The 13,733-nt window shown below is 37.3% G+C and overlaps 1 protein-coding gene across 2 annotated transcripts in view; it reads left to right on the forward strand.

Moving 5' to 3' along the window:
* Window positions 1–13,733, forward strand: part of LOC146003230 (uncharacterized) — a 107,429-nt gene that overhangs the window by 11,943 nt on the left and 81,753 nt on the right. The window contains exons 2-3 of one of the 2 annotated variants that reach the window (XM_083141403.1): window positions 3,720–3,790; window positions 11,717–11,820. Coding sequence is in view for 1 of the 2 variants with exons in the window: in XM_083141402.1 (XP_082997528.1) it covers window positions 11,717–11,820 (104 nt within the window). In the remaining variant the exon portion in view is untranslated. The remainder of the gene's footprint in view (window positions 1–3,719; window positions 3,791–11,716; window positions 11,821–13,733) is intronic. The other variant, XM_083141402.1, reaches the window with a different exon arrangement.

The following is a 13,733-nucleotide window of genomic DNA, read 5'->3' on the forward strand; positions in this document are numbered from 1 at the left end:
AAAATCGGTTCCAACATATCAAACCGTCACAAAAATACGTAGACCATGTGACCTAAAATTTAAAATAATAGTTTAAAACCACAATGGAGTATTACGTATCGGTATATTTGGCAGATAAATGATCTAAAAAAAAGGCGAATTTTGAAAAACGTAACACTAACAAGTCAAAAAAAGATAATGCCAATTTTTGGTGCCATAATATATCGGTATCTGTCACGTGAGATTGATTGATTTTAATTTTTTGGGTGCGTCGCCACTTATGGTCATTATACACCCTTAAGTATAAACGGGTAGAATTCCATTATCTAAAATGCTTACCTTAAAATTAAAAAAGAAGTATGGAAAATAACTTTTCCAAAATAACTTTCAAGATATCAAACTCTCACGAAGAGGCATAAGCCATGCGAGTTACAATTTGAAATAGTAGTTTAAAAACACCATGAAGGTATAATTTCAGATATTTGCCAGAAAATGCGCTAAAATGAAAATGTGACTTTTGGGAAAAATAACACCGTATAGTAAAAAATAAAAAATAAGAAAATAAACCAATTTTAAAAAAAAATAACAAAATATCAAGGTCCCTACCGATTAGACATAAATAAAACAAGAATATCAGTTGTAATTTTTTGCATTAGTAACAGTGAGTCCCTAATTTTCGGCATAATCACCACCGTTGTTCTGGCATGTCTCGTAGCATGGCACTAAATTTTGTATGCCCATGGTATATGTGTCAGACAACAAAGACTGGAACTATCTCTACCGCAGCGTAGCCAGAAACCTCTTCAGTTAAGCAAAGAGATGAAAGTCTGTACATTCAAGGCCAGGACTGTACAGTGTAAGCCCATAGTGTAATATTACTCATGAATGACGTATTGAGACTCAATAGACAGGTGACTCAGGAAGGTTATGCCATTGGCTGGGCTTCTGCGCTGGGCGAGCGAGAAGTTTAGCGTGGCAGATCTTTGCCGACTGAGAGAGACTTTGGACGAACTGGACACAGGCTGGACAGGCTGAGTATACTGCATTACCGTCTATCAACCTTTTGGGGCCTGCATGGCCGGGTGTAATTTACCTAAAGATAATAGAGTTATTTTGAGTTCTTAAAAGTGCAAGAAAAGGAATTTGTTTTTGTTTCAATATTTTTTAGGTGGATTGCTCCGGGTCATGTTGGCTGTGGGGGTTTTGGGCGGGACTGCGGTTGGCTGTGACTCGTGTAGCCGTTACTTACTGGCTGGTGACAATCAAATGGGACGAACTGTACTAGTTTAACGGGGATATAATCCATAGCAATTTCTGTTGAGTTAACTAAATTTGGAAAGTATAAGTAATAATATTATTTGTAATAAAGAATATGTGTTAAAGAATATTAAGTTTAAATTGAATAATTTAAGTACCTAATAGTATATGATCATTACGTTCCACTGCGCCGATAAGACAATCCTCGTCTCACTTCTTTAGTATTAAAGGGGAAACAAGAGACGTAGAGGATTATAACAGGGAGTGGTCCAAGATCTCTCACCTGAAGTGATGCAAAGGGCCCGTGTGTACTCAGCTGTATGGGGTTGTGCAAATTCGATTGGCCTTCAGTGAATTGTCTGCACCATCGTCTGACCATACTATCACTCACGACGTCCGGTCTGCACACCTCACACGATTGCTGGTGGATCTGTGCCAAATTCTGAGCGTGCAATATAGGCTACATCGCAGTCGGTGGGAGACTGTATGAGAGCTGCAATCTTCAACCTAGAACTGTCCTAAAACGGCTGCATTGCAACTGTACCAGATTACAGTTACATGCCACTTCTTCCTGCCTGCATGTGTGTGTGTCGCTGTCCGACCACTAGTGCTGCGTATAGGCACCATTGGAGCTTTTTTCAGGATTACCCTCGTATATGAACTTTCAGAAGCTTTTATTATTACAGTGTTCCTGTTTTAATGTGTGGTTAGCTAAATCAAATACCTATACAATGTAATTCTATAAATTCCTTGCGTTAAATTTCTAATACCTACATACTCTTTTCGTCAGCAATAATGGTATAACTGCATGTTGTCAGTTTCACAGTACTTCACTTGGATATACCGTACTGAAGCAGAAATCCCATTGATAATGTAAGGAAATATTACACTTGATTTTGTTTGATTCAATCGTTTCACTTATATGCAAGAGTTAAGTTGTTTGCTTTACAGAGAAGAGAGAAGTAGCTTTATGCATTAAAAAATGAGTCCGCACTCATGGTTCTTGCAAGCAGAGGATTCCAAACCTCAGTGGAAATATCAACATATAATACCGAGAATGTATAAGGAGACTGATAAATTACAAATTGTATTTCTTAACCATTCACTCTTCACTCTTATCCCATTTAGTTGTAACTTTAAAAATAATCAAGTATTTTATTTTAAACTTACTGCGTATGACAAAATTCCGTAATACTTCCCACTGCTTGTGAATTGTAATAATTTTCCAAATTCACTATTTTGCAGTTTGAATTCAAATCATAGAGAATAGAGAAATTAAGTCAATTTCATAGAAGATAATATTGGTACTTAACAAAACCATACGTGGATCTGTGTGAGTTTATTATTTCTATTTGCAAAAACATCGATTTAGTTTAGTTTGTAATTGTCAGGGAAAAATGTAAATTTTGTCCTGGAAAACCTGGAAAAGTCAGGGAATTTTATTTCTGCTTGTTTGTAGCCACCCTGATAGTGGTCCTATGTGGAACGGGAACACCAGGAAATTTCGTTGTTAAACGTCGTCGCACTTCTCCACAATTCCTCATTCCGAAGTAACACTCGACAAGATAAATCTTTTGTTGTAATGTAAACTTTTGTGGTGCCATATTAAGCCACAATCTTCAACACACGAACACAACACAACTTCCGAGGGAGGATTATACTGGCATCAGTCTGCAACGTCAACAGAAAGGGAAACAGAGCGAAGGCAGGGAGAGCGAAAAAAACAGACTGTGGTGGGCAACTGTCATGGACCCCGTTAACCAGGAAAGACGAGCGCTGACGCCGGGCTGCTTGCCGCCGAGTCTTGTAGCGAATGTCAGGGAATGCTCTGTATAATGCTAATGTTTCTTGATACCAACTTAATAATAATAAAAAAAAACACTGATCATAAATCAATATCATTATCTTATTGACATCAGAGATACAACAAGGGCTGCAGCCATAAACTTCGGTGTAATTGAATAGCAGTAAGATTGAATATATACGAGGACTGGGGTAAAAGTTATGGCAACTTATTTTTTTCTCAAAGTTAAACAGTGGTACCACAATATGATCGTATGTTCTGGAGATTGTGGAACCTGTAGTATGTGAACATGTCAATAGATGGCAGTGTGATGTACGGTTATTGTACAGATGGCAGTGGTAGTTCATTGTTGAGTCAATCATGAACAGCATTCGTGTATCAAAATAGCCATTCTACAAGGAAGAGAATGCCACAGGGACCTGGTGAAAACTGTGGGTAATAGTCTCCTACTGTAGTATGTGCCTCTTTTTTCCTGTAAAACTTGTATGCTTTATGACTTGTAAAACTACATGTGTCACGATGTTATCTTTAACGATGTTTTGCTCACTTCTATATCCTACACCTGGTACACACAATCTGCATTGTTCATACATTCCACAGTACCATGCCCCCTTCCATTTCTATATTTCTGATTTTCATGCCGATCTTGTGAGTATGTATGTATTTGACTTCATCCCAGAATCATCATCAGAGCTGGTTAAGAGATGGAGAGGAAGAAGCAGCAGAAGTTCCGCTGTAATTACATTGTTGGTAAGTACTGGCTTGTTCCAGATGATAGATTTTTCACTTTGATTGTATTGTACAAAGACGAATTAAGATTCACACATAAATTAATGTTTTTGATCATGTGCATCTCTTGAATGTTGCTAAAGCTTCAAGGGCTCTTGTGTCACCAAATGTATTTTGAAAAGGTGACTAGTTGCCACCAGAGCTCTGCACATCCGCAAGATTCACTTACTAGGCCCGCCTGGCTGGTGAGCGAGTGAGAAACTATTAGCCTGGAGTTTGACCCTTGAAGCATTGAAAATCCAGGGGTAACTGGCAGGCCTTGCAAGACCCAGCTCGCTTATCTGCATTCTGCAATGAACACTCTATCCGGTTTTGCACCATCTCCAGATACATGAGTCATGCAGTCACTGTTGCCAACTTTTAGATTCTAAACTGTCCAAGGAGCACTTGAAATGTTCATCATGTTTATCAATTTGAAATTGCAGAGATTTATTCCGTGGTAGAAAACATTTGTATCGCTCACATCCAGTGGTGGCAATTGGGTTCCAAACCTAGGTGGGCAGGTGCATAAGGGGGGGGGGGGCGAGGATAGTTTAATTTCCCTTGGTACATAAGGTTAGCATGGTGCGGGGGGCAACTGCCTGTCCCCCTAATTGCCACCACTGCCGAGTACGAACCAAGTTTCACAAAAAGTGCCATCCTAAGTATTTTGGAACATTGTGTAACTGGTGATTGTTCTACATTAAACTATTTGGGGAATGTACTGCACCCCGATGATGCAGTGGTAACGTAGTCACATTGTAATCAAGGGGTTCTGGGTTCAATACCTGGTGGAGGCACATGCTGGTTCAGACCCCACTTCAAACTGTAGGTCCAGTTCTGATTAACCTTACTGTGCATAAAGTGAACTTAAAACACCAAATCGATTAATCAATTTAACTATTTTTCGAAGATCTTTGAAAACTGTTCTTACAGATTTCCCTCTGGTGTAATTTTGCCAATTCAATATCCTAATTAGTTGCTCAAGATATCCCCTTTTGCTTTTTGAAAAGTTATACTGTTCAATGACTTGCTTAGTGTTATTATCCCATCTATGGCACAAAGATAGCTTCTTTTGTTTTCGTAAATTTCATTCCAAAGGGAATTTTATACTCAATATAGGTGAAATGTAGTACTTTTTCAACCATTACATTTCTGATATCACATGATGCTGAACACTAAAGTGCATTATGTAGTTCTACAGACCACATTAATATTAACACGATGCAAAATATGTTGTAATTGTTAGCTTGTATTTTCAGACGGGTGCAAATAGCAGGCAATGCTATTTATATATTTCAACAAACAAACAATGTAATAATGAAACTGAGAGAATATTTAAGATTTCAAGACCAGAAATGTAACACAAAGTGAACAAAACACACAACCTATTTCAAGATCTTCAAATCAAATTTGGAAAATATGTGGTAGTCCATTTGACATAGTAATGAAACTAACTTGAGAAGTTACAAAATCTAACAGTTATACAACCTCAATTCATCTGGTTTCGTCTTGAGAAACTCATGAATCTGCAGTGAAGACTATTTAAGTACACTCTTGAACCATGCGTTAATTATCTTCTCATACTATACAACCACTGATGTGGAGTCACCATTTTGCTTCATGTGACATTAGGAAATCCCAAGCAAGTGACAAGCGGTGCATGTTACTCGTTGCTTAGAAAGGAACCAATTAATGCGGAATTTCCTACCACAATGAATGTCATACTCCATGCTCAAACAACATCCTCCTTTAAAGCTAATTACTTGCATATTTCCATGAAACAGTTTCTTCTCTATACCGCACTAATATACTGTGTTTACACGTGTATATTGTGTGTGTGCACATATAATGCGCACCCTAGCTTTTGGTGGGAGAACGCGACAAACGATTATGTCTTGCTTGTATATAATAAATAATGACCCGTGGCTCTACAGCCTGTAAGGGCCTTGACCTATCTCCAGACTGCAAGTATCGCTCCCACAATCCTACCTAGGGTGTGTAGATCTACAATCAGTAATGGGTTGACGTGTGGTCAGCACGCCAAACCCCCAGCAGTTATAGGAGATATCCGTTACCGGGTTACGCTACTCACTCGTAGCTCCCCAATTTCCTCACGATGGTGGGTTGCCACTGGTCCTATACACAGGCTGGGAGCCCAGAGTCTGAACCCAGGCAGACTCGAACCCTTTCCGTTTCGTAGTGCAAACCCTAAGCACAGCACCTTAGACCGCACGGCCACGGAGGAGGATGTCTTGTACGAGGGAGAATCGAAAAGTCTTTGTGCCTAACTTTTTTCTAGCTTGTTATAAGTGTTATTACAAATGCGAGAGATACGAGCAATGCAGTAGGCTTTTCTTGGCTCCATTTCCCTGTGGATATCTATGGCTGTTTGTCCTTTGCACCATAAAAAAATGAATAACACTTCGCTGCTCATATGGCGTGGACTTCCTGAGCAGTCCGCCCATCTTTGCCAACTGATAACAGCACCGTGCCGTGGAAGAAATCTGAAGTTACAATAGGGACGTTCCAAGAAAAGCCTACTACATTGCTCGTATATCTCGCTTTTGTAATAACACTTATAACAAGCTAGAAAAAAGTTAGGCGCAAAGACTTTTCGATTCTCCCTCATATATAATGATCAGTGCAATTCAGTATCCAGTGGCTTTCGTAGTTGTAGGTCGTAAAGCTGTTGCTATGTGGACCAAGAGGAGAATACAGTATTGTGTATACAATGTATCAACAACCCCCCACCTCTCCGTCCACTGTGTTTAGCATCCCAGATCTTTCACTTCTGTAACCATCTTGTTTATTCTAAAAGAAAGCTAGATCAAAATTATGTTATGGGTTTGCAGCGCTTGGGAAGTTAATTTCTATTATTTCTCACCCGACAAATACCACTGACATGGAAGGTGGATGCTTGAATTCTGACAGAACGGTGCACTTTTCTCGGTGTTGCAAAATGTTTTGTTACAAAATGAAAAATCATGGGAAATGACCATTTCACTTTTTAATTTTTTTATTATTATTATTACTAAAGAAATCCAACCTGGTAATTTGTATTTGCATCTGTTGATATATACGTGTTATACGCAGTAAAATAATGAAAACATGTGTGGTTTCACGTTGGCTGTCTGCATTATTCCATGCATAATACACACCACTGTTTTTGGGAGGCAGTAATTTTGGAAAAAAATGTGCATTATGCATTAGTATATATGGTACTTTTGGCAATATCGAACTTACAAAAAATGAATTTTAAGTAAACGTTTTGTTCTCCATTGACACTTATTCAGTTCTTCTCTTCATACCTTCCTTCATATTTGTTGAAAACTGTCAAAATTCTGTGCTGCCTACCTATCTTGAGATATGTTTAAAAATTATGCGTGTCTAATAACATTTTTTAAAGTTAAAATATTTTGATCTTCTAATAAATTATTTTATTTTGGTTAAAAATTGAAAATCTTGTTGTGTGTTTGTTTGTTTGTAGAGATACATACTTAGTTTCATTCTAAGATGAGAGTAAAAGGGTTTCCTGATGTTGAGTTTCAGATAAAGACAAGAATAAGTGGATGATCAGTGAAAATATATGAAAGGATACACAGACTGATATGTCGCTGTCTTACCTAAGAATCAAACCCAGAACCCCTGAAGTTTTAGAATCACTGAAGATATATTTTAAGTAGTTAGTATCGCCCTCTTTAAACCGAAAAATCCAACTTTAAATTACTATAAGGTTAATTTACTCACATAATTTCATATTTTCAGCTAAGGTTATTCCGAAGTTTCAGGTAATGAACATAATGAGTTCGGGAGATTTTGAACATGCAAGGGGCATTCAATTCAAACCAGGCCTTTTGATTTTTCAGAATATTTTAACAATATTGGATGTATATAAAATACTTTTATTTCTTGATATAATCCACCCGCTACACCAATGCACTTATCACATTGTTTTACTAGTGCTTAGATAATTTCTCTACACCAGAGCCAAGAGCTTGCTTCACCTCTTTGCAACTGCTGGCAACTGCTGTGTTTATTTTCAAGGATCAGATGTTGCACTTGCTGAATGTTCAAGGAAATGGCTCCGACCCACCTCAGCTGAGATTGTCTTGCACTGAAGCTCGGCCATCTTTAAACCATTTGCACCGCTCAAATGTTTTGCTGTGGTTAAGAGCTACATCACCTTATGTGCTTGAAGTCTGTGGTGAATTTCACTGGGTTTCCTTTATTCAAAATAAATTTTACAGCCGACCTCCGTGGTGGAGTGGTTAGCACAGAATACTACAAAACCAGGAGTCCCATGTTTGTATCCTGGCCTGGACATGGGTGTTCTTTGTGAGTGTCCTTTCATCATATCATCACCCATCCCCATCTTCACGATTAGCCAAAAGTGGCAGAAATGCAAAGTAAAATAAACCAAATCAATAAATGGGTCATTCCATGTCAGTTCAACAAGGTCCTCAACCTTCATTTTTTGATTCATTTGAAATTTGGCATACTGAAAGACCAATCTACTATGCAAAGTTGCACATCCATATCTTTTGTATTTCCGAAAATAAAAGAGTGCAAAATGTGCAATTTTGAGCAATTTTTTCACAATTTTGTTAATTTTTGATTGCAATATTACAGCACCTATGAGTCATTCCATGCCAAATCAACACAAATATGTGCAATTTCCAACCTGACCATCTCCGATTTTCATGAAATTTGGGGAGTTGAAACTATGCATGGAACTTAGTAACTATGAAAATTTTTAGTCTCTTGCATCGTGTAATTGTTAAATTATTCAAGATCAAAGTTAGCAGAAATTGCTCTTTTTGAGCCCGCTTAGCTATACTAAATGTGCTGTAACTCCGCCACTATTTCGGCTAGAAAGCTCAAATAAAGCTTATTGTACAGGGAATTGAACAAGCTTTCCAGTGATATATAACAAGCCCACCTTTGGATAAAATATAATTTTGTCACGTGACCTTGACCTTTGACCTTGAATATCTCAAAACATATCACCAAAAATCGTGAAAAAAATATATTTGGTCCCTCATGCCATACTATAAAACATATCAAAAAATCATTCTGGGACTGCAATGGGATCAGAAAATACAAAATAATATGTGTAACTATGTGACTGATAAAAGCCTCATTACATGAACTACGACGAGTCAAAAGGCCCTTAACACCCCCTACAAAATGTAAAGGAGTTATCCTTGTCATGAAAGAAATAGGTTAGGCACAGGGAGATCCCTAGTTGTGTGTGTCAAGCCCAAGTCCAGCACATTGTTGACCGCCATATTGAATTCAATGCAAAAATTTCAAACGAAAGGGTGTGAAGTGATATACAAATCGGGCTAGAATTTCACGAGAAATGAAGCAACGAAGGTTTTTCCAACATATATTTAACCAGCACAAAGATATTACTGCATGCTTGTAACCATTTTCTCCTTTTCGAGGTGTTAAAAACAAAGTATTAAGAATGCTCCTAACGTGTTAGGAACTCTTAGAGATCACGCTGACATCTTGTTAGAGAAAGAAGTATACGCACCATTGCATATGATTTTTATCAGCAACATTCACCAAATAGTTGAATAGTAGAGAATATTGGGAAAAGTGTCTCAAACACTTACGTGACACTTCCTTTGGAATGAAAAATTCTTCAGTGACGAGGCTAATGTTTATGTTCACAGTAAAGTTCATAAAAAATATATGCAATACCTGTGATTTGATAATCTACAGTAGACAGATCCCAGCCGAATGGTTGTTGCTGGTAAGCTAATGATGTGGTATAGTGTATGGAAAACGGGAATGGTTGGTCCATATTCAACAACGGAACCTTAAATGAGGAGGGCTTCTTGGATGTGTTAAGTGAACAGGTTTTCATCTTTGCTTACGGGATATGGCACTTTTCCAGAGTTTTGAAACAGGACAGTGTGTGACCACACTATTTGAACATTTTGGCAATGTCTTCATGGTAAATTTCTAGGTAGAGTGATGGGCAGATGGGGATCTGTTAAAAGGCCTGCACATTCCACAGATCTAACATCTTAGGAGGACATTTACCTTCAGAAACATTTGAAGAGAATGGTGCATGCACTAAAAGTCCCTGATATTGACCATCTGAGAGAAGAAATAGTTGCTGCTTGCGATGATGTTGCACCTGCTACATTGCCAAATGTTCTATGTGAGTGTGAGAGATGTCAACGAGTGTGCTCACAGGAATATTGACAACACTATAATGTGCATATATCGTAAGTGAAAGATATGCGTATAACGTTTTGCTGCCTAAAAATAAGTTGGAAAAACCTTCGCTACTTCATTTCTCGTGAAATTCTAGCCTGATTTGATATATCACATCACCCCCTTCCCTTTGAAATTTTTGCGTTGAATACAATATGGCGGTCAACAATATGCCGGACCTGCGCTTGACACACACAGTTAGAGATCTCCCTGTGCCTAACCTATTTCTTTCATGACAAGGATAACTCCTTTACATTTTGTAGAGGGTGTTAAAGGACTTTTGACTCGTCATAGTTCATGTAATGAGGCTTTTATCAGTCACATAGTTACACATATTATTTTGTATTTTCTGATCCCATTGCAGTCCCAGAATGATTTTTTGATATGTTTTATAGTATGGCATGAGGGACCAAATATATTTTTTTCACGATTTTTGGTAATGACATGTTTTGAGATATTCAAGGTCAAAGGTCAAGGTCACGTGACAAAATTATATTTTTATCCAAAGGTGGGCTTGTTATATATCACTGGAAAGCTTGTTCAATTCCCTGTACAATAAGCTTTATTTGAGCTTTCTAGCCGAAATAGTGGCGGAGTTACAGCACATTTAGTATAGCTAAGCGGGCTCAAAAAGAGCAATTTCTGCTAACTTTGACCTTGAATAATTTAACAATTACAAGACGTACGAGACTAAAAATTTTCATAGTTACTAAGTTCCATGCATAGTTTCAACTCCCCAAATTTCATGAAAATCAGAGATGGTCAGGTTGGGGGCTGTGTTGATTTCGCATGGAATGACTCCTATAGAAGTGATTCAGATGCCATTGGAAAATTCATGAAGAGTTCTTTCACATGAGATATTACATGCTAATGTCAGTTAAAAACTTTTTGAAGATGGTGTAAACAAAATTTTGGTAGACATTTTCTCCAAGACAGCTCTTATTTTTTATTTTTTTTTATTTAATGTTATATACATGTGCACTATTACTCAATAACTGTACAAAATTTGAAAATTGAATGCCAATGGGATCTGAAATTATGTTAGATTTAGGTTTGAATTAACATACATGAAGCTGATATTTACATTCCAATTTCATACAAATATAGGGTGATTCCAAAAATCAGGTCCCATAGGCAATTCTGTTATTAATGCACATAGCAAAATATGTAAAGAGAGGAAAGTTGTTGGAAATGTGCGAGTTTCAATCTAAAGTGCAAATCACACATTTTTGCACCCCTCTAATTTCAGAAATACAAAAGGCATGAATGTTCAACTTTGTGTTACTTCAATCTCAGGTAACACTTTCAGTGTGCAAAACTTTTAATGAATCAAAATATGTGAGGTTGAAAAGTGCCTCTTTATTGGTTGATTTTATATGAATGACTCAAATGTGAAATTTGTTATCCATCTGTTCTTTTAATTGTCATTCTGTTAATTTAGTGGCCACTGTCACCATCTATCTTGGGATGGGCTGCTTTTATTGTTTGAGTATTTTGGTTTGCTTCACGTTTGTAAATATTTCCCTAGATTTGCCATTTCTCAAAATGTGACTGCTCAAGTAAGATTGATTCTAAAAATGCTCAGTGTGTTTGAATATTATTTTGGTAAATTTATTGATAAACATGACAGGATTTTTCATACAGGTTTGTGAGCATTACTTTTTTTGCTTGCAGGAAAGATAGCCAAGGCAGCTCTGCGACTTTGTCAAATTCCAGTGCGGAAGCCAGGAAGAATAAAAGTAACTTACTGCATAGGAAGAAACTTACTCCATTACTTGGTAAGATTTAGTATTTTCATTACTGTTGTGTACTCTGATTACAATTTAGAATACAATTTTCTTTGTAACTATTTTATTTCATTTTTAAGGAATAATTGGCATAACACCTCTAGTCTTAATTGACTACAAGGTAGCAATTCATAAAAGAATGGTCGGGGTTTACAAATTTTAAAATATACATTATTTATTAATAAGTACAGAATTATATGATGCCTGTTTTTTTATCTCTCTGTGTGTATTTGTGCATGTACAGTCATGTATTTATGTATGTGTTTGCATCTTAAATGTACGATGGTGAATCAAATATAATCGGCAATTTATTTTAAATAATTTATTGAAACAAAATACAAATGCAAAACAAATGCATTACTTTTCTACATAGCTCCATGCAACTGAAATGCACTTTTGCCAGCAGATAGGGAGTTTGGCAATCTCATTTTCCCAGAAAGCAGATGGACGTGTGCGCAGCCAGTTGCACACCAACTCCTCCACTCCTGCATCATCCTCAAAATGCTTACCTCCCAGTGCTTCTTTCAGTGGCCCAAACAAATGATGGTCAGAAGAGTATAAGTCTGGACTGTATGGAGGATGTTCAAGTGGTGTCCAATGAATGAATTTCCTTGAGTTTGTCATGTGTTGCAGTAGCTGTGTGAGGTCTGGCGTTGCCATAAAGCAGTAGGACATTTCTGATGGGTGCCACGTTGTTTGGTCCAATAAGCAGCCTTAGCACTTTCCAGGAGTCTATAGTAGTAAGCAGCATTCACTGTTTATCTTTCATGAAGATAATCAGTTAAAATGACACCTCTAAAATCCCAAACAAACGTATCAAGAACCTTCCCAGCTGATGCGTGGCTTTAGGCCTTGACTTGCCCAATCTCTTTTTTTCTGCCACTCCATGTTACCCTGTTTTGACTCCAGGCTGTAATGGTGGACCCAAGTTTCATCGCAGGTGAAAATACGGTTCGACTCCTCAAACTAAGCTTGAAATCTCGTCAAAATTTCAACCGGTTTTACCCCTTCTTTTGTAAGAAATTTGATAATGATGCGTTGCACAAAGGACGGGTGTACCTCTTGCTCACTCATCGTGCTACTGACTGATGTGGGAGAGTTGGCAAGGACTCCAGGGAGGGAACAGACTCTACACACCCTCACCCCAACCATCATTACCTCAAGGCCACAGGGCTGTACCACACTTTCACTGGCCTATGGAAAAAAAAATCCCATTTATATGTGATTCACCCTCGTATATTATTTTTTTTCACTTGCAAACTCATTGAAGATGAATATTCATGTGATCTTGTATACATGTACAAATATTTTTACAGTAATTTTTGTATTTTGCTTTTTTTCTGATACTAGTTCTTGCTTTTTACATCTTTCATCCATTAGTGGAAATATTGTGTGTTCATTTCCTGTGATATTTTTGAAAATAAAACTTCTCATGTGTAAAACATATAACAATCATTTTCATTCCTGGGTAAAGGCATACCAAGGGTGGTAGGTATATTCCCTCTTTGTCCAGCTTCTCCCTTAAAAAAAATTGTTTTATACTTGAAAATATAATACTAAGAGATTTCATGGTCCCTTCCTTGCATAAGAAACAACAGTGTGTGCTGTTATGTTCAACTAATTGCCCTGGCCAGGATTTCTATAACCATAGGGAAAGGAGAGTACTACATTTGTTCGTGTTTTTGCATATCCTGTGTAGTGTATAACACCCATCAATAGTTGTGCACATTATATTTATAGTGTACTCTTTTTAATTCGAACTCCAAGGGTATATGCAAAAAGTTTGAATTAACAACTACATGCTATTACAACTACTGTACTACAGAATAAACAAAAATATTCAACATGCAGTGGAGTCTACTGAGTGAACTTCGTCACAAAAATTGATAGTAATTAAACTACCA

Source organism: Lepisma saccharinum, chromosome 20 (assembly GCF_977018435.1).
Source record: "Lepisma saccharinum chromosome 20, izLepSacc3.1, whole genome shotgun sequence".
Taxonomy (NCBI): Eukaryota; Metazoa; Arthropoda; class Insecta; order Zygentoma; family Lepismatidae; genus Lepisma; species Lepisma saccharinum.